Consider the following 20,807-nt stretch of genomic DNA (forward strand, 5'->3'; position numbering starts at 1 on the left):
AAGATGTGAAGAATTGTTACATGTGTTTTTTTTTTTTAAATAAAAGTGATTTAGCAAATTTCACAAAGAGAGAAAGCAGGGTTTTCCCTTCCTCAATTGTTCCACCCAAATTTTACTGACTTGCCACTAAAACAGGAGAAAAAAAACTGTTTTGTAATATACAGCAGCCTCTCACAATAAGTTTCTGAGAACTCTGTGGAGGGATTTTGTTTGATGGATGGAATGATGGTTAAATCAACTAAGCCATATGAGGCCATTATATCATGTTTGCTAATACCATGTATTCCTCAGCATCCCCACCCACCCATACACACACACACACCCTGCAGGAGATAAAAATCCAAGTTTACAAGAAGAAAACTTTCAAAACCATTTTTTGCTCCATAGAAGGAAGAATCGATGGCTTCCAACCAAAGGGCATCCATTACTGACAAGAGATGTTCAAGAGTTCTAATCAATATTAGTCAAGTAAACAGATGGCATAAATAATAGAAGTATATTGAAAATGAAAATATTAAAAAGGAACTGGAGTCAAAATTATACAGAATTGGAGACAAATTATTATAAACAGGAGTTCTGAAGCAGAAATACATCAATTCAAAAGGATATTTCATGGAGTAAGTTGGATATGAATGCAGAATTTCCAAAAGCATTAGTGCATGTTGTACCACTGTGCTCTACACAAACTGACTACTTTGCAACATAAAAATAGCCTGTTGCTGTCATGTCAACATGTTTTGCCACTGCACTCTCACTAGTGTTACCCAAAATGTGGTATGCATACCCCCAGGGGTATACACAAGAAGTCTTCAGAGGATACCAGGCACTTTTTTTTTTTTTTTTCTGTCGCCATATTGTTATAGATAATTCTATAATTAATTTTTCGACAAAAAGAATCTAAAAGAAGTTTTAAACAAAATTCAGGATTCGGGTTCAAGGACATTTGCTAAAGATGTCAATTTCTAATGCTATAGAAACATAAGAAATTTTTTTCAAACTTTTGCTAATAATACTGAGTTAATTTATTATATTTATTTGTTTTTATTAGTGTGTGAGATAGATAGACTGAGCTATTTAGACTTAAATAAAATGTGTATATTTCCTTAAATAATATGTATTGTCAGTATTGCATCTATTGCATAGAAGAACTGGCCAAGGAATTGTTGGGCCAGCTAAATTTGCATGATTTTGTCCAGTGTAAAATTTATGAGATGTATTTGTAATGAAAATTGCAAGATTTGTGGAAGGAGAGCAAAACTAGTGCGCAAGTGTCTAATAAATGTTTTGAGTGTGAATATAGAGAGAATATAGAATATCACATAACAAATTATGTGACAGTTGAGTAGAGAGTATTGAAAAAAGATGGGGGAATATGTACATATCAGTGATAATACTGAAAGTACAGTGGTGGAAGTTCAGGAGAGAGCATAGAAGACCTGAATAAAGAAATAGCATGTTTGCATGTAGTCCTTCACAGGACAAAGCGCAAGATTGAAAGGCTGCAGAACAGCATGAGATTAGTCAAACCGAGAAGAAAAAAAAACAAAAGGTTCAAAGCAAAAATGAAAATCATAAGAATAAACGAGAGAAAGAGCATAAGCAGATAATTTTTACAGCAATTCTATGATAAGGGGAGTACTCCAAGAAAGCACTACAAAATCTTATTTCCCTGTTGTGAAATTTAATGATATTAGAAAAGCTGTCTGAATGTGGAAAAAGAAAGTGAGAGAGTCGATTGTTTTGGCTGGAGCCAATGACCTAAGAGGTGAGAAGTATTGTATGAGGGAGGATGTGAGAGAGTTATTGGAAGAAGCAAAAAAGAAGAGCAAGAGGGTGAAGTTTGTAGGTCTGCTGCCGTATTATGATAGAGGCAAACTGGGACGAAGGGCAATGATAACTAATGAATCAATGTGTAAGTTTTACAGAAGGAATGATGTAGAGTTTGTGAACCTATGGCCTGAGTTTGATGGACAGAAAGAAGAATTTGTATAAAGCTGACAGACTGCATCTAAATGGTATTGGTGTTAGTTGTCTAGAGAGAGCTTTATTCACTGAGAGTGTGGAAGTGCAAAGTAAGGAAAACAAAAGAAATTAGTGTGTGTGAAGGCACTTGAAGCAAATGAGTGTATAAATGAAGATGAACAAAAAATGTGGAATCTAGTCTCTCAGACAACAATATTGAATGGGGTAGTTAATTCAAGATGTAAAGGTGGTTAGAGGCCTAATTACAGTTTCCACATACTAATGCTAAAAGCATCAGGAATGAGAGAGAGGAATTTTTGGCATCGATTAGTGAAACCTTGCCAAAAGTTATATGCATTAGTGAGACTTGGCTAACAGCAGATGACATAGTTACAGGGACAGAATGTGATAGATAATATTTTCAGGGAGGATAGAGTAGACAGGACATTTGGGTGCAGTAGTACTGCTGATGATAGCAGATAAATTGTAGCCAACAAGAGTATGAGTCAGCTGGTTAGATAGTAGTTCTTTTGAGTCAATTTGATGTGAGATTAAGGCTAACACGACAAAATATAAAATTTCTTGCTACTATAGGCTAGGGGTTGCTAGAGATGATGTGAAAGATATGCATCAGCAGATTAGCATGAGTGTAAGTCGAGTAATTATTATGGAGGACTTCAACTACAGATATAGAATGTAAGAAGGAAATGGAATTTATACACTTACTGAGAAATAACTGAAGCAAAATGTGATGGAAGGGCCTTGGAGCATGAAAGTGTTGGATCTGGTTCCAAGATCAGAGGACCTGTCTATAATTAAGGTGGTTACATTGCCTCCAATTGGGGAAAATGATTATGTGGTCTTGACTTAGGAGATAGCAAAACATGTGGAAATTCCAGTTAAGAAGGGATATATGGGAACTACAAGGCAGGTGGCATTGGATGGGATATTGGCTAGCATTTTAAGAATATGTGCAGGGGAACTGACGATGCCTTTGACTAGGCTGCTTAATTTAAGTTTCAGCTCTGGCAAGTTCCCAAGAGAGCGGAAAGAGGGTAAAATAATTCCTTTGCATGACAGAGGATCTAAGTCTGTGGTAGCAAATTACAGACCAATCAGTATTTCAGGAATGGTAGCAAAAGTACTAGAAGTTGGTCAAAAAGAGAATTCAGGAATGGGTGAATAAGAATATGATACTCTATGAGGGGAAGCACGGCATTGTGAAGGGTAAGTCATGCCTTAGTAATCTATTAACTTTTTATAATAGGGTGACAGCTTAGATGAATAAAGAGAATGGCTACATGATGATACTGCTGGATTTTGCAAAGCTGTTTGACACCACATGGAACTCTGTTATACAAACTGCAACAAATGATGGATATGAAACTGATGATATGGATAAAAGGGTGGCTCATGGATGGACAGATAACAAAAAGCAGTATATGGAAGAACAGAATCCAGGAGAAAGCAGGTGACTAGTGGTGTACAGCTGGGCTTTGTGCTTGGACGACTAGTGTTTAATTTGTATAGAAATGATATAGGAAACAATTTGAAGGGAGACATTCAGTTGTTTGCTGATGATGCAATGTTGGGTAGGATAATAGTTAATCAAGATGATGAAGAGAGCTAGCAGGATAATTTAAATAGGTTGATAGTATTGGCAAAACATACTGGATGTCAATTTAATGTGGAAAAGTGTCAAGTTATGCATTCTGGGATACAAAGATTAGAAGCTGTGTACCATATTGAGGGAATTATACTCCAGGAAATTAATGAAGCCAGGAATTTTGAGGTGGTAGTAGATAGATGGTTGAAGTTTAGAGGGTAGATTTCTAAAGTAGCAAGTAGCTCACAGGATTATTTGGTTATTGAAGAACACACTAACATACAGAAATAAGGGAGTTATTATTTCTCTGTATAAAGCCTTGATACGAACACCAGGTCTAGAGGTTTGATGCAACCACTCAGCTAGAGGAGTTCTATCAAAGGACTAGATTTTTTGCTTGAAGAGAGGTGAATGAATGGAACAGGATGCTTGCATGAGTGCTTTGTCTGTTAATGGTTTCAAGGAAGGGGTACAATAGATATTGTATTGATATTCTTGTGGAAGGGCTTAGACGTTGGTTATGCATTTTCACTATATTATTTAAGGAAATTACAACGTACTAGGATATACATTAAAATAAATTTTAATATATTTCTATATTTTGCCATTTTCAAAAACTTAAGTACAAGACACGTGCACACAGGCACAACAAAACAATAAGTGAGGAAGAAGTATGAAGCTAAGATGGTGCCCTCTAGCGGGCAATGTTGGTATTCTTGGGTGATTGGGGCTGAAGGTCTTCTGATGTAGGTTTCCCAAATTTGAGGAAGTCTCATGCAGCCAAATTTGTTGAGGTTTGGATCGTTTCTTAGGGCTGAAGCTGATTCTATGAAAAGCCTTTCACATCTGTATTTGCTACGGTGTATTATCCTGGCTTTCTTCCACCGTATTCTATGGCAGGTATCCAGTGCATGGTCAGCAAGACCAGAGTGGCTGTATTGGTGAAACCGGATGTAGTCCTTGTGTTCTGAAATTCTGATATTTGCTGTCCTGGCTGTTTGGCCAAAGTAGGACAGCTTACAACCGCAAGGGACCTGGTATATGCCAGGTAGGTCTGGGGGGGGGGGGAGGTTGGTCTTTAGTTGAGCGGATAAGGGATGCCAATTTTTTATATGGTGTAACAAGAAGTTAAGTTATGTTTTTTTAGGATTTTTGTGATTTTTTCCGAGGTGCCTCGGATATAGGGTATGGTGATGGATTTAGAGTAATCCTTGTTGTGAGGGGAAGGGGGGGTTGTGGTTTACTGGTTTCAATATTTTTTGGATTTTTTTTTTTTTTTTTTTGGGGGGGGGGGGGTTGCCATTGGCTGAGAAAGTGTTGAGAATGTGGTTTAGTTCTGTGGTTAGGGCATTGTCATTCGAGCAGATAAGTTAGCCCTGTTGTGTAGTGTCTTAATGACTCCATATTGTTGTGAGGGGGGGGGGGAATTGTTGGTGAATGTATCTGCCTGTATGGGTGGGTTTTCTATATACTGAGAAAACGAAGGTTCCATCAGGTTGGCGGGTGACTAGTGTGTCTAAGAAAGGAATGCAGTTGTTTTTTTCCTCTTCCAGGATGAATTTAATTCTGGGGTGTTGGTTGTTGAAGTGTGTGTGTTAAGAAGGAGAGGAGCGCATCGAAGCCATGTGGGCAAATAGTGAATACATCATCTACATAACGAAGCCAAATGGTTAGTTTTTGTGGGGCAGAGGTTATGGCTTTCTCCTCAAAAGTCTCCATATAAAAGTTGGCCAAGGGTGGGGAGAGTGGAGAACCCATGGCTGTCCCCTCTATTTGTTTGTAGAATTTTCCTTGCCAAAGGAAATATTGTATTGGTTTATTGTTAGTTTGGGTCTCTCATGATGAGTGTTAGGACTTCGTGGAGGTGTCTGTGCAATAATAATCATAATAATATATAAATGTGTCTCTTGGCATGTACTGACTGACCTCTGGTATGGCTGAGTCTGGTCGATGGCATGATCACATTCCAATCATGTAATTTGAACTGTTTGTATTAAAGTTTAATGCAAACAGTTCAACAGCTAAATATAACAAATACAGAACTGGACTTCACTAAACTAACTTCTTCCCAAAAGACAATTTCATTTGTCTCATTTAACTTTTTAATTATTGAAAATTTATATTTCATAATTTTTATTTCTATTGTAATTTACTATAATGTAAATGTAAAGAAATAAACACCTTTATAATTATTCATGTTTGAATGAAATATTATAACTTCTCCCAAACTGTCTTTGCCTGAGAGGTGGGGTGGGGGGGGATGGAGAGAGTGTCAGAGTTACTAACATTTTAAAAATGACACGTGGGTACTGAAAGTTTGGGAAACACTGCTCGACACCTTTATGATGATATACACATAAGCAGAACTTGACAACATTGTAACATCAATTCAAAAAAAAACTAAATTTACATTATAGGGAGAATAGTAATAACAAATCTTGTGTTGAACTGAGTCCATGAGGTTAGCCTAGTGGCTATGCGCTTCACAACCATATGCCTGGGTTCGATTCCCATTGCTGATGCGAGGAGTTTAGGATCTTTCTCAGACAGAGCCAAGTTAGAAGGGTTTTTCTCCCCAGTTTATGTGGGGTTTTTCATCGCACAAGCAGGCAAACCGGCCTGGAGAACTCAACGCTTCTACAGACATAGGAATAATCATCTTATCCTTGTGAACAGTTGGGATTAGATGAATAGAAAACCCTCGACACCGCAAGATAAAAGAGAGAAGAAGAAGTGTTGAACTGGAAAGAACATGGTATACAAAAGTTTGGTTAAATGGATTTAGTAGAGCATTACTTTGGTTATGTAATGGTAGAGTTTCTATTAAAGAGATATTGCTCAGTTTCAATGCCTTCTTTACTGTCTAAAAAAAAAAGTATCACTTAATTAAATACCTGGATGATCTCCAGTATTAATTCAAATTCATGGGATTATGATCAAAATAATGTGTGAAGTCATGTAAAATACTCTATACCTAGTATTCCAAAGGAAGTACTCAATGGCTGACCACTAAAAATATAATGTCATGGCATTACTAATTTACCTACACAAGTTTGTTTAAATGCATTAAGTGGAATATGTTTGGATCATATAATTTTTTTCTATACTAAATTAAAGAAAAATTAAATACCCCAAATAAACAATATATACAAACAATGTATGTCTGTGAACCAGATATATCTCTTATCAAAGGATGAAAGAAGACAGAATGTTACATCCTATATATAAAACCTAAAAACAACCTCAAGATAATAAATGATTGCATATTACAAAATATCTGTATCTGGTTTCCTTACTTTTATCTCTATAATAAAAATATTCTTATAACAATAAATTGTCTGTTAAAAGACAATGTTACAAGGCCATTTTTCAGCAATTTATATTTCAAATAACAAATTTCAGTTCAAATATACAAAAATATAAATCATAGGATAAAATTAACACTAAATACTTCTCTTTGGTCGCTAACGTTTCACCTGAAATTATTACCAACAACTATAAAAATAGTTTTTTCTATTATTTATTTATTATTTTTAACTAGAAGCTACCCAACTTGCAGGAACCCACTGAGGCATCACTTCTACTCTTTTTATTATATTAAGAAGTTCCTGGAAGGCTTGAGTAAGATCATCATTGATAATAACAGCATCAAACATATGACCATACAGGAATTCCAGTTTATGAGCACTATATATGATTTCATGAAATTCATCATCCTAGAAAGTAAAAACAGTCATGAAACATTTTAATATATTAAAATACAAACAATATGTGAGTAAAATTATTTCTTTAAAAACCAACTTGTGGTTGTTTATAGCAATTTGTTATCGTTATCAAATTCCTGATATATTCCTCAAGAGATGTATAAAAGGACACTCTGATAGTGCTGCATGATTAACCTTACAATACTAACTTCCTATCAACAACCCCCCTGCCCAAATTAGTCCACTATTCATCAGGAGCCCAATATTCTCAGATCTTATATCTCAGTCCTTTAAGTCACATCTAAATGCATCAATTCACCTCAATGTTGGTTTTCTAATATTTCCAGTCCCATTCTGTTCAAGTAGCCAAATCACCTGAAGTTAGCTATGCTTGCACATTTCTGAATGCTAACAATATCAAGTTCCTTCCTAAAATCTTCATTTTTAATATGATCATGCAACTGATTTATCTGATCATTCTACCACCCCCACCCCCAAATACAGACATTCTTATACCTGTGGTTGTTAGTTATTGATTCAATTGTTTTAATGCAATTCTCAAATCCATTATTTAAAATCTGTTTGAACACTCTCTTGTATACTGTAGTAATAAGATTACTACAGTAATCTTATTATTCCATTAAATATATTGATCTGGCTCCCATTATATTGTTAGATTTAGATTGTTATCTTCACTAACAACTGTGCATAAATGGCAAAAGTGTTTAATATGTTTCATGGGTTTTCACTGATCAAAATCCAGTTGATGGTTTCCATGTGTTTCTGACTTTCACAGTTTGTCTTGTTATTGCTGATGTGATGACAAATTTTTTACAGCAGTTATTCAATTTAATTCAGTACCTCCTTAAGAGCAGATGGACTCATTTAGGAATATAACATCATCTGCATAAATTAAAGAAAAGTGCTGAATGTTCCTGATTTTATTCTTCCCATCTCTCTTCTTTCACCTCTCATCATCATCATCAAATTCCTGTCATGTACCCTCAAGAGGTGTACAGGATAATGATAGTACTACATGAAAAAAATGACATCATTACTAACTTCCTATCTACAATTTTCCTCCAAATCAGTCTGTTACTTGTCAAGACTCCAACATTATCAGATCTTATATTTCTATCGTCTAAGGCACTTTGTACCGTATCAATCCACCTATATCTTGGTCTTCCTCTGGGTCGTTTTCCTGCCAACCTGGCAGAGAACACTTGTTTTGCTAATCTTTCCTCTCCCATTCTATTTAAGTGACCATACCACCTGAGATTAGCTCTGCTAACACATTCCTGGATGCTGAAAATGTCAAGTTCTTTCCTAATTTCCTCATTTTTAATATGATACTGCCATTAATGCCATCTGTTCAGGCCTCTAATCTTTCTCAGGACTCTCATATCTGTGGTCTCTAGTCTTTGGTCAAGTGTTTTACTTCTGACCCAGCTCTCAGATCCATAAGTTAAAACTGGTTTGAACACTGTCTTGTATATAGCTAATTTAGTGTTCCGACTAATTTCTCTCTTATTCCATATGAATTTATTCAATTGACTTCCCACCATACCAGCTTTGCTGATTCTGTTGTCTATTTCTATATTTAATTTACCATCTTCAGTAAAAATCGTGCCTGAGTAGCTGAAATGTTTTACTTCTTCCACAGGTTCTCCATTCACAACACAGTTGACATTTTCAATAATTCTGCCTATTTTCATTGTCTTTGTCTTTTTATTGATGACCTTCATACCATATCTATTACAACAGCAATTGAATTTTGTCAGAGAATCTTGCAGACTTGTAGTGGATTTATTTAGAAGTATAACATAATCTGCATAAAGCAAAGAGCTGACATTAACATCTCCAATTTTGATATCAGGTTTAATACCACTTTCCTTCATAATGTGATCCATATAGATAATAAATTACAGAGGGGATAATGTACATACTTGTCTCACACCAGATTTAACATTAAACCATCTTCCTGTACTTCCTTCAATTCTAACTGCTGACTTACAACTCAAATAAAGACTAAGTATTGCTTGATATAATGCCCCATTGACACCATATAACTGCAGCGTATTGAATAGCTTCTCTCTTGGCACCTTGTCATATGCCTTTTCGAAATCGACAAAACTTGAATACAGATCTTTGTTATGTTCCCATGCTTTCTCGACTATTTGTCGTAAAGTGAAGATCTGATCCTGACAGCCTCTATTTGGCCTGAATCCAGTTTGTTCTTCACCAAGCTTTTCTTCCACAATTCTTCTCAACCGTTTCTCAAGTATATTTGCATAGATCTTGCTAGGAACACTCAGTAGGGAAATACCTCTGTAATTCTCACATTCAGTTTTATTTCCCTTTTTATATATGGGTACTATGAGAGCTCTACTCCAATCATCGTGAATTCATCCCTCTGTCCAGGCTTTCTGAACTATGCAGTGCAGCCATTGTAAGACTTTTATACCACCATACTTCAGCATTTCTGGTCGAATATCATCTACTCCTGCTGCCTTTCCACATTTCAAGTCTTTGATGGCTTTTTCTACTTCAAGTATGGATGTGTATTCCTCACTGCATGCCTGGTCAGTGTTTTTTATCACTGTGCTGTCATCACTGCTTGTTTCATTTAGCAGTTTTTCAAAGTAATTACTCGATACTTCAAGGATATCTTTTTCTCCTGTTTTCATGTCAGCTTTATCATCTCTAACTCCTTTTACAGCACTCTTTCCTCCATTCCTAAGCTTCTTCAACAACCTCCAGAATATTTTGCAACCTTCTTGATATTTATTTTCTATATTCTTGCCAAAGTCCTCCCATGACTTTTGTTTAGCTAGTTTTACACACTGTTTAGCTTTTTTACATTTGTCCCTGTATTCTGTAAGAGTAAAAGCTGACTTATTTGCTAGGAACTTTTGATATGCTTTCTTCTTTTCCTTCACTGCTTCTTTAACTTCCTGTGTCCACCAGGGAGTTCTGATTTTTTTTATCCTTGCACACAACCTCACCACATGCCTCTCTGGCAGAATCAATCAATGTTTTCTTCAGAGTTTGCCATTGAATCTCCAAGGTTTGATTCCTGTTCTCAAACTCTTTCATTTTCTTTTCAATAATCTTTCTGTATTTTAGTCTACAGTTCACATCTGAGAGCTGCTCAACTTTTATTCGCTTTAAAACTTTCTTACATGTTATTCATTTCAATCATCATCATCAAATTCCTGCCATGTACCCTCAAGGGGTGTACAGGATATGACAGTACTACATGAAAAATTTACATCATTACTAACTTCCTATCTACAATTTTCCTCCAAATCAGTCTGTTACTTGTCAAGACTCCAACATTATCAGATCTTATATTTCTATCGTCTAACGCACTTTGTACCGTATCAATCCACCTATATCTTGGTCTTCCTCTGGGTCGTTTTCCTGCCAACCTGGCAGAGAACACTTGTTTTGCTAATCTTTCCTCTCCCATTCTATTTAAGTGACCATACCACCTGAGATTAGCTCTGCTAACGCATTCCTGGATGCTGACAATGTCAAGTTCTTTCCTAATATCCTCATTTTTAATATGATATTGCCATTGATGCCATCTGTTCATGCCTCTAATCTTTCTCAGGACTCTCATATCTGCGGTCTCTAGTCTTTGGTCAAGTGTTTTACTTCTGACCCAGCTCTCAGATCCATAAGTTAAAACTGGTTCAACACTGTCTTGTATACAGCTAATTTAGTGTTCCGACTAATTTCTCTCTTATTCCATATGAATTTATTCAATTGACTTCCCACCGTACCAGCTTTGCTGATTCTGTTGTCTATTTCTATATTTAATTTACCATCTTCAGTAAAAATCGTGCCTAAGTAACTGAAATGTTTTACTTGTTCCACAGGTTCTCCATTCACAACACAGTTGACATTTTCAATGATTCTGCCTATTTTCATTGTCTTTGTCTTTTTATTGCTGACCTTCATACCATATCTATTACAACAGCTATTCAATTTAGTCAGAGAATCTTGCAGACTTGTAGCGGATTTATTTAGAAGTATAACATCATCCGCATACAGCAAAGAGCTGACATTAATATCTCCAATTTTGATATCAGGTTTAATACCACTTTCTTTCATAATGTGATTCATATAGATAATGAATAACAGAGGGGATAATGTACATCCTTGTCTCACACCAGATTTAACATTAAACCATCTTCCTGTACTTCCTTCAATTCTAACTGCTGACTCACAACTCAAATAAAGACTAAGTATTGCTTGATATAATGCCCCATTGACACCATATAACTGCAGCGTATTGAATAGCTTCTCTCTTGGCACCTTGTCATATGCCTTTTCCAAATCGACAAAACTTAAATACAGATCTTTGTTATATTCCCATGCTTTCTCAACTATTTGTCGTAAAGTGAAGATTTGATCCTGACAGCCTCTATTTGGCCTGAATCCAGCTTGTTCTTCACCAAGTTTTTCTTCCACAATTCTTCTCAACCGTTTCTCAAGTATACTTGCATAGATCTTGCCAGGAACACTCAGTAGGGAAATACCTCTGTAATTCTCACATTCAGTTTTATTTCCCTTTTTATATTCTTTTCAATATGAAATTCAATTTTATCCTGCTCAAGACTAAACAGTGATCACTTCCAATTTCAAATCCTCTGTACACTCTGGTGTCCTGCACCATGGAGAAAACATCACTATCAACAATAACATAGTCAATGAGACTTTTCTTATTCCTAGCCTCTTCTCTCCATGTGAATTTGTGCACATTTTTATGTTGGAACATGGTGTTAGTAATAACCAGTCCATGTCCTGAGCAGAAATCCAACAGATATTTGCCATTATTATTAGCTTTGCTCTTTTCTCCAAATTTTCCCAAAATATTTTTGTATGTCTCACAATCATTTCCTACTCTGCTATTTAGATCCCCAACAAGGACCAACTTTTCCTTTTTCATTGTGTCAGTTGCTTTTTCTAAAGCCTCAAAAAATTCCTCCACTTCTACCTTAGTAGAACCTTCTGTGGGACCATAGGCACAAATTAGTCTCATTGTTCAGTTCCCCATTCTCATATTTGCCCACATTACTCTACTTGAGACTGACTGCCATTCAAGAAGATTATCCTCGTATTTTGTGTTGAATACTATGGCTAATCCTTCTTTTCCTTGATTGTCATTGCCTGAATATAACATTTTGTATTTATTGCTCAGAAAGATCTCACCAGTTTTTGTCTTTTTTGTTTCAGTCACCCCTATTATGTTGATCTGGTACTTATCTAATTCCTCAGCTAGCTCCATTTCTTTGCCATTCAGGCTTCTTACGTTGATAGTACCGATCTTTAACTCTGGTGATGTTGAGCTGGGGTTTGTTTTCAGATTTGTTCCAGTAGCTGACTTTTCGCTGTTCGCCCTGGTTCCCTGGCGAAAACAACGGGGGCCTTGTTTAACCAGGCGACGCCCCAGCCGGCATGAAATTTTGTCATGTCGTCCCAACATTTTTTATTTTGGTTTAACCAATAAGAATACAATTTGGTCGGCTAAATCCCAAATTGCCAGCCCATCCTCATTCGTTCAGTATCAAAGTAGATACTTAACAGGGTGCACCACGAGAAGGTGAGGATTGGACATTAGGTCAGAAGCCCTGTTCGGTTCTCCGCATTCCTTTAAAGGCTATGTGGAGGTCTCCTCTCAGTTATACAGCTTTGACCCTTAAGCACCCCTTCTTTCACCTCTTGATATCAGATATAATGCACTTTTCTCTGTAATGTGATCCACACAGATTGAATAAAAGTAGAGATAGTGTGAACCATTGTCTTACACCTGATATGACATCAATCCATCTTCCTGTATTCGAACTGCTGACTTACAACTAAGAGTTTTTTTACTTCCAGAGTTTTTCTTAGCATCTTGTTATGCAAGCTTGCATCAATTTTAATTGGAGCCCAAAATGGAAATTCCTCTATAATTATTATTATTATTCCTCTATAATTATTATTATTTGACTCCATAGAGTCAAAAGACTCATCGCAGGAGGTCCTTCCTAGGAAACACAATGTCTATCAACAGGACCGGCCTTCTCTATAAAGGGGGCCCGGGTGCAAGAAACCTTTTGGGGCCCTAAAATATTTTTCAAATGTAAAAATTAAAGGATTCGAAATAAACATATTGTAAAACCTCTTACCTGCAAATGATTTTGGCACACTCAAAGGAAAACAAAAAAGGCACAGGAAAACAAAAAAAACGCATTTGAAATATAATATGTTTCCGCAAATGTGTACCGATTGTGCCCACTCGATCGCGGGGGCCCGGGTGCATTGCACCCCCGAGATGGCCGGCCCTGTCTATCAAGACTCATCATGGGAGGTCATTTCTAGGAAACAGAGTCTATCATACCACTCCTTAAACTCGCTGACCGTTCTCGCTCTCACCACTCTATCAAACAATGCATTCCATGGTTCAATCATCCTCCATGCAAAGAAACCGCTCCTCACCCTCTTGCTCACAGTTTCCTTCCATAACTTCCATGGATGGCCCCTTGTCACTCCTTCCCGCTGTTAACCAAGCGAAAGAACTCCCCAGTTTCAACCCTGTAACCACCTCTCAACAGTTTAAAAGTCTCAATCATATCACCTCTCCTTCTTCTATACACCAAACTCTGCAGTCCACATTATCTCAGCCAATCCTCATAATTAACATTGTACAGTCCTGAAACCATCTTTGTTATCTACCTTGGTACCCTTTCCACAGTTAATTTATCCCTTCAAATTTTGGGGACCAAAATCTGAGAACAATAGTCCAAGTGTGGTCTGATCTGGGTCTTATACAAAGGAATGATAACTCTTATCTCTGCAGGTCAGTGACCTTCTCATTATTGCAGCAATCCTCTTTGTTACCTTCACCACTTTTACAATATGTCCCCTGAATTTCAGGTTTCTATCAATCATCAACCCCAGATCTCTTATCTCTCCTACTTCCTCCAATACAGCTCCTCCAATAGAGTATACAGTGTTCCACCGATGTGTCCCAAACCTCAAGACCTTACATTTTGTTGCATTAAACCGACACCCCCAAGTCATTTGCCCACCTGTCTAGCTTATTCAAATCCTCTTGCAGAGCTACCACATCTACAAACAACTGAATATCCCCCTGCAATCCACTGACAATATCAATGATATAAAGGTTAAACAATATAGGTCCCAGTAGTGAGCCCTGTGGGACCCCACTTGTAACCCTCTGCCTCCTTGAAACTGTCCCACCATACACCACTCTCTGATACCTATCGGACAGCTGATCCTGAATCCAGTTGACCAACCTGACATCCAAACCCATGTGCTGCAACTTAAATATCAGCTTATCATGTGGCACCCTGTCAAATGGCTTTGCTAAGTTCAAGAAATTGGCAGTATATGCTTTTCCCTCATCTACTGCTCTTCTAACTTTATTATAAAAGGCTAGCATATTACTAAAACAAGAGGCCCCTTAACAAATCCATGTTTACTCTCACAGATAACATTACCCTTATCAGCTATGCTGTATACGGTCCCTCACTAATTTCTCCAAGACTTAACTACTGATGACACACAAATTGGCCTATAATTAGACACTTCCAGTCTGCTACCGCCCTTATGCAATGGCACTATCTTACCTTCCTTCCATTCCATGGGCACCTTTCCTGTAGCCAGAATTTCATTGAAAAGCCAGGTCAAATGAGCTGTCATTTCTTTAGCACATTCTCTCAAAACTCATGGTGAAATATCATCCAGTCCCACAGCTTTACTGACATCCAGAGTACTCGGTATTTGGAACACACTCTCCTCCTGCACCTCTAAACCTGTCCTATCCCTCTAGTATTAAAATTTACTCCTCCAGGATGAAATACACCAATAAAGTGTTCATTGAACAATTCCACTATGTCGTCTGGATCAGTCACTATATTCCCATTTTTATCCCATAATGTCATTCTTCCACAATCATTTCTCCTCCTACTGGCCACATAGCTAAAAAATTTCCTAGGATTTTCTTTGGATCTTAAAGCCAATCTCTTCTCATATTCTAGTTTCGCCTTCCTTATCATACTAGTCACTCTCCTGGCCTGTGTCTTATATTCTTCATGCATCTGCTCTTCACCTGTCTCATTATATCTCTTCCATAGCTTCTTCTTCACATGCAGTTCCTGTTTAATATTGTTTGTCATCCACTTAACTCCAAATTGTGTCCTTTTCTTCACTTGTGGAATACAGTTTACTATTGCTGCTAACAAATATTCCTTCACAATTTCCCAAGCACTAACAATATATTCTGGCCTTCCAATTCCTCCCTCCATGAAACTTCCCCAAGTTGATGTCCAAGACTATTATAATCACCTGCCTTATAATTACAGATACATTCCCGTCTCTTTGATACTCCTGCATGTCTATTCATCTTCCAAGTCAAAAACCACATGGTCTTTTAATTCTAATATAAAGTTTTATTTCCCTTTTTTATACTGAGAAGTCTCCTCCAATCATTCAGAATTCACTTTCTGATCAGACCTGAATTATGTAGTGCAGCCACTGTAAAACTTTTATACATCCATATTTGAGCATTTCTGAGTAAATATCATTTACCAGTTGCCTTTCCATATTTCAAATTTCTGGTTGCATTTCTAGATCAAGTACTGATATGTACTTTTGATTGCAGTCCTGTTGAATTGAATATTTTTTGGCACTGTTCTGTTATCCCTGCTATTATTGTTGTTGCTTTCAACTTACAGATAAAGCTCTTATTCCAAAATAATGACTTCTCATTTATCTGATCTTCAAATGACTGAACCTTCTATTAACCAACGCTTGAATGGGATTGTGTGTGTCAAGTGATTTCTCATACAGCATCATGTAATTATACCTTCCATATTCCAATCCTTCAATTACCCAACCAGCAAACTGTTTTACTTTCCTGTAATCAGTTAACTGTTGCATTACTGTATTAGATATTGAATATAAGCCTATAAGATCAGTGCATTATTCATTTTTGAAATTATGGATTCTACAACTGTGTTAAAATAACGCTTTTTTTATTATCCTGACGTTTCGATCTTCATATCAAGATCATCATCTGGAGCATACACAAACATACAAGAGAAGCTGTGTTACATTACAAACCGTAAGCTAGAGAAACAATGAATTGATCACATGTTATTCTACTGGCATGACCTCTAGTGAAAAAAAAAAAAATTATATCAAGCTAGATTTAATTTATGATTACATGAATTAACATTCTTTCTTACAGATAGTTTTTTACCCCCACTAGAGGTCATGCCAGTAGAATAACATGTGATCAATTCATTTTTTCTCTAGCTTACGGTTTGTAATGTAACACAGCTTGTCTTGTATATTTGTGTATGCTCCAGATGATGATCTTGATATGAAGATCGAAACGTCGGGATAATAAAAAAAAGTTATTTTAACACGGTTGTAGAATCCATAATTTCAAAAATGAATGCTGATCACCGTGTAACACTAAAAGAAAGGATCAGTGCATTATATCTGTAAATTGCATGTCGAGTTAGTTTACCTATTTTGCCAGCTGAAAACCCTGAATTTCTAGCAGAGAAAAACCTGCCATCATCACCACCACATGAGAATAGTTAATTCACTTTCAATCACAGTCATTAAAAAAAGGTTCTTTTAGATGGGGCTGAAACCAAGGTTTTTCTAGCAAATGTGGGGGTCGTGAAAAATTTGGCAAGAGTAAAAGGTTTCTGAACACGCAACGACCAAAAATTAATTCAGATTCAAGGCTATTGTTTGTAATTCTTTATATAAATGGTAAAATTATATGTATACCAAAGAACTGTTTTAAAATAAATTTCATTATGATTTATTATCAGTAAATGTTTGATTTGTATACCTATTTTATATACCTATATACCTGGATGCGCATAAAATTTTTTGGGTGAAAAGGGGTCACAAATGGAAAAAGCTTAAGTGCTGATCTACAATACCTTTATCTTTAGTTTTAATTATTTAATCTTTATCATCTAATTTTAATTTTGCATTCTAATTTTACAGTTCTCTTTCCATCATTTCTAAGCTTTTTCAATAACCTTCAAATACCACCTCTGTGTAACGTAGGATGATCTCTTTAGTCTAGATTTTCTTGTCCAGGCATCGAAAGTCCTGAGTGAGATGTGATCGTGTTGGTGGTTCCCGATTCTGTTAGTGAATTTAACTGTGGATAGTTTTCTTCTGTCGTCTAGTATATGAAGCTCACACTCTTGTTGAGCCTGCACCTATGATAATTTTTACTGCTCTTGATTGTACTCTGTCAAGTTTTTCTTTTGAGCTAGTAGAAGCTGGAGCCCAGATTGAAGGCATATTCCATAGTGGGTCGTATGAGTGCCATATATGTAGTTTTGAGTGTCTTCGGTTTTGCACCCCACTTTGTTCCACAAAGCCTTTTGATGATATTAAGCTTTTTAAGAGCTTTATTGGATATATTAGTAACATGAGTTGTAAATCTCAGTTCAGTATCTAGGGTTAGGCCTAAATATTTTGGAGACACTGTTTTTTCTATTTTGGTATTATATATTTTGATTTGGGGGTTGTAATTGTGTCTATTTTTTTCTGTCAGTGGAGAAGATGCTCAGTTTTGTTTTTTTCTGTGTTTATCTGTAGTTTAAGTTCCTTTGCCCATTATAATATGATCATGAAATTAGAAAACAGAATGACTTAGAGCACCTATCCATTGAAATAAGCAAAGAGCCATTCTTTTCCACTATTCTACCAAAAAACACAAAGATAAACTTAAATCTCCTCAAACCTTGTTCAAAAAAGGATTCACAACAAGAAAATAAAAGAAAAGGACTTGACACTATACATCACCTGATGAAGCATTCAACCAAGGAGGTTCAGGGATTTTGTTTTTCTAACTGTACCTGGAGGCAAAGAAATGCAAATCAAAACACCAGCTGGCAAAATAGCTTCAAACTTCACTTGTGAATTAACAGCCATACAAACAGCTCTCAAATTCTATCTCTCAAATCCAGTAATAAACATTATAGAAGGAATAGCCATCACAGTGACTCAAAATATGCATTAAAAAATGGAAAAACAAATCTCACATAGGAAATTCATGAACTACTAACTACCTTAAATTTGAAAAATAAGCACTGCACACTGCAATGGATACCAGCCCATGTAAATATTGAAGGCAATGAAAGAGCAAACAGACTAGCCAAAGAAGCAAGATGCTTACCTCAAAAATCACTGACCGATGCTAACGCTGTCACCAAAATAAGATTGGTAAAACAAACTATGAAGAAGAAGAATGAAATCAGTGAAATTAATGAAAATAGAGAAATAACCACAGTCATCACCAGACTAAGGACGGAACATTTTAAAGGCATGAAAATTCAGCCAGACGGTAGTTGTAGCTATGAAACATGTAAAAACTGTCCAGGAGTCGAACTAACACCTGTCCATATTTATTCTTGTCCAGCAACTGCTGCTTCTCTACAGAAAATTGACAATAACTCTAAAGAAAAGCTCTACTCCATCAAAGTTCACCAGATTGCCAAAGCAGGTCTACAGATCCATGGTCATATCTAGAAGCTCTTCAATGGACTCAACAACGAGCACCTCTGTGAAATTTATCTTTTATATTCTTACAAAAAAGTCTTCCCATAAAAAATTAAACAAAAGTTAAAATTAACTTTTACACAATATTGGCTCCACCCCATATATTCTCTCAGAAAATCTCTGAACTTACTTAATAAGTACTTTCAATACAAATTTTACAATATTCCTTTCAGAGACTGCCTCTCACTTCTAGTCCACAATGTCTGCAGATTTTTCTGTACTTGTAAACAACTTTGCTGCCTCTCTGGCTGCACCAATCAATTTTATTGAGTTTTTCACTGAATCTCAAAGGTTTGGTGCTTGTTTTCAAACTTGCATTTTTTAAATAAATAACATTTGTGCATTTGAATTTACATGCTGAAAGATGCTCAACTTTGCTTCTTTTTAAAGCATTTGCATACATTTTTCTTATGTATATGCATACATATATATATATATATACACACACACACACACACACACACACACAGGTAGGCATTCAAAAATCCAGCCATCGATAATCCGGTTCCTTCAGATCTCCTGCATGGATTTCGGAGTGCACATTTTCAAATTTACCGTGCGCCACTGTTTTCTGTTTATGTTTTGATGGCGCTGTAGTCGATAAGCATTGCGATAACCTGCTTATTCCTTCTCATTTTATCATTTATTTGCTGCTGTATAGCCCCATTATGGATTCAGCAAAGAAAAGAGGTGGCATAAAACGTAAACATCATGCGTTGTCGATTGCAGAGAGAGTGGAAGTGCCAAAAAAACTTGATAGTGGCATGTATGTGCGAACCATTTGTGAAACATACGACATTGGCTCTTCAACAGTGTATGATATTAAAAAAACAGAAAAAAAAACTGTTAAAGTTCTTTTCTGACAGTGTATCAAAAAAGCAAATGTTTGTAAGGAAGCCAATGACAGAGGGAAAAAGTTCGGAACTGGACCAAGTTCTCATAACCTGGTTTAATTTTCGTGTAAGTGAAGGTGTGGAAATTTCTGGTGATTTATTAAAGGAACAAGCCAAAATGTTTCATGAAGAGCTGGGATTGCAACACAAGTGTGAATATTCAGAAGGTTGGCTGCATCGTTTCAAGTTGTGACATGGTTTACAGTTTCATGCGGTGTGTGGGGAAAAATGTTCAACAGACAAAGATGCAGCTAGTGCATATGTGGATGAATTTGCAAAGTTAGTTAGTGATGAACATTTAAGTCCTGAACAAGTGTACAATGCTGAAGAGACTGCCTTGTTTTGGAGATGTACGCCAAAAAGAACTCTAACAGCTGAGGATGCAGAATCGCCATCAGGGTTTAAAGCTTCGAAGGATCGTGTCACAGTAATGTGCTGCTCTAATGCTACAGGTACCCATAGATGTAAGTTGCTTGTTATCGGAAAAAGTTTACATCCGAGGGCCTTCAAGAGTATGACACAGTTTCCTATCCATTACCGTGCCAACAAGAAGGGGTGAGTTACCACTGATATTACATTGGATTGGTTTCAAAACTGTTTTGTTCCTGAAGCTAGGGTTCACTGTTAACTCGGTTGGATTAGACCCTAATTGCAAGATATTTCTTATTTTAGACAATTGTTCGGCACATCCAAAAGCCAATCTTCTAGTGAAAGATAATGTTTTTGTTGTCTACCTCCCACCCAACTGCACATCACTAATTCAACCACAGGACAATAGTATTATATGTTCTATGAAGTGTAAGTATCAATCCCTGTTAATGAGATGCCTAGTGAGTTCAGTTAATTTAGGCACCCCAATACAGAAGTTCATAAAAGAATTCAACATTAAGGATGCAGTGTACTGTGTTGCCAATGCGTGGAAGTCTGTGAAAACATCAACACTGAAAAATGGATGGCATAAATTGTGGCCAAGTTTAATGTTTACTTCTCATTTTAACGAAGACACTGAAAATAATATTGCAGGAT

At 36.5% G+C, this 20,807-nt stretch overlaps 1 protein-coding gene across 1 annotated transcript in view; it reads right to left on the reverse strand.

The window, feature by feature from the left end:
• Positions 1–7,101: 7,101 nt before the first annotated feature.
• metro (membrane palmitoylated protein 7-like protein metro) overlaps positions 7,102–20,807 on the reverse strand; it is a 456,631-nt gene continuing 442,925 nt past the window's right edge. Inside the window, exon 16 of the mRNA XM_090408766.1 lies at positions 7,102–7,284. Coding sequence (XP_090264892.1) covers positions 7,102–7,284 — 183 coding nt within the window. The remainder of the gene's footprint in view (positions 7,285–20,807) is intronic.

Source organism: Typopeltis vanoorti, chromosome 2 (genome assembly GCF_054136105.1).
Source record: "Typopeltis vanoorti isolate ZY-2024b chromosome 2, IOZ_Tvanoo_1.0, whole genome shotgun sequence".
In the NCBI taxonomy this organism is placed as follows: domain Eukaryota; kingdom Metazoa; phylum Arthropoda; class Arachnida; order Uropygi; family Thelyphonidae; genus Typopeltis; species Typopeltis vanoorti.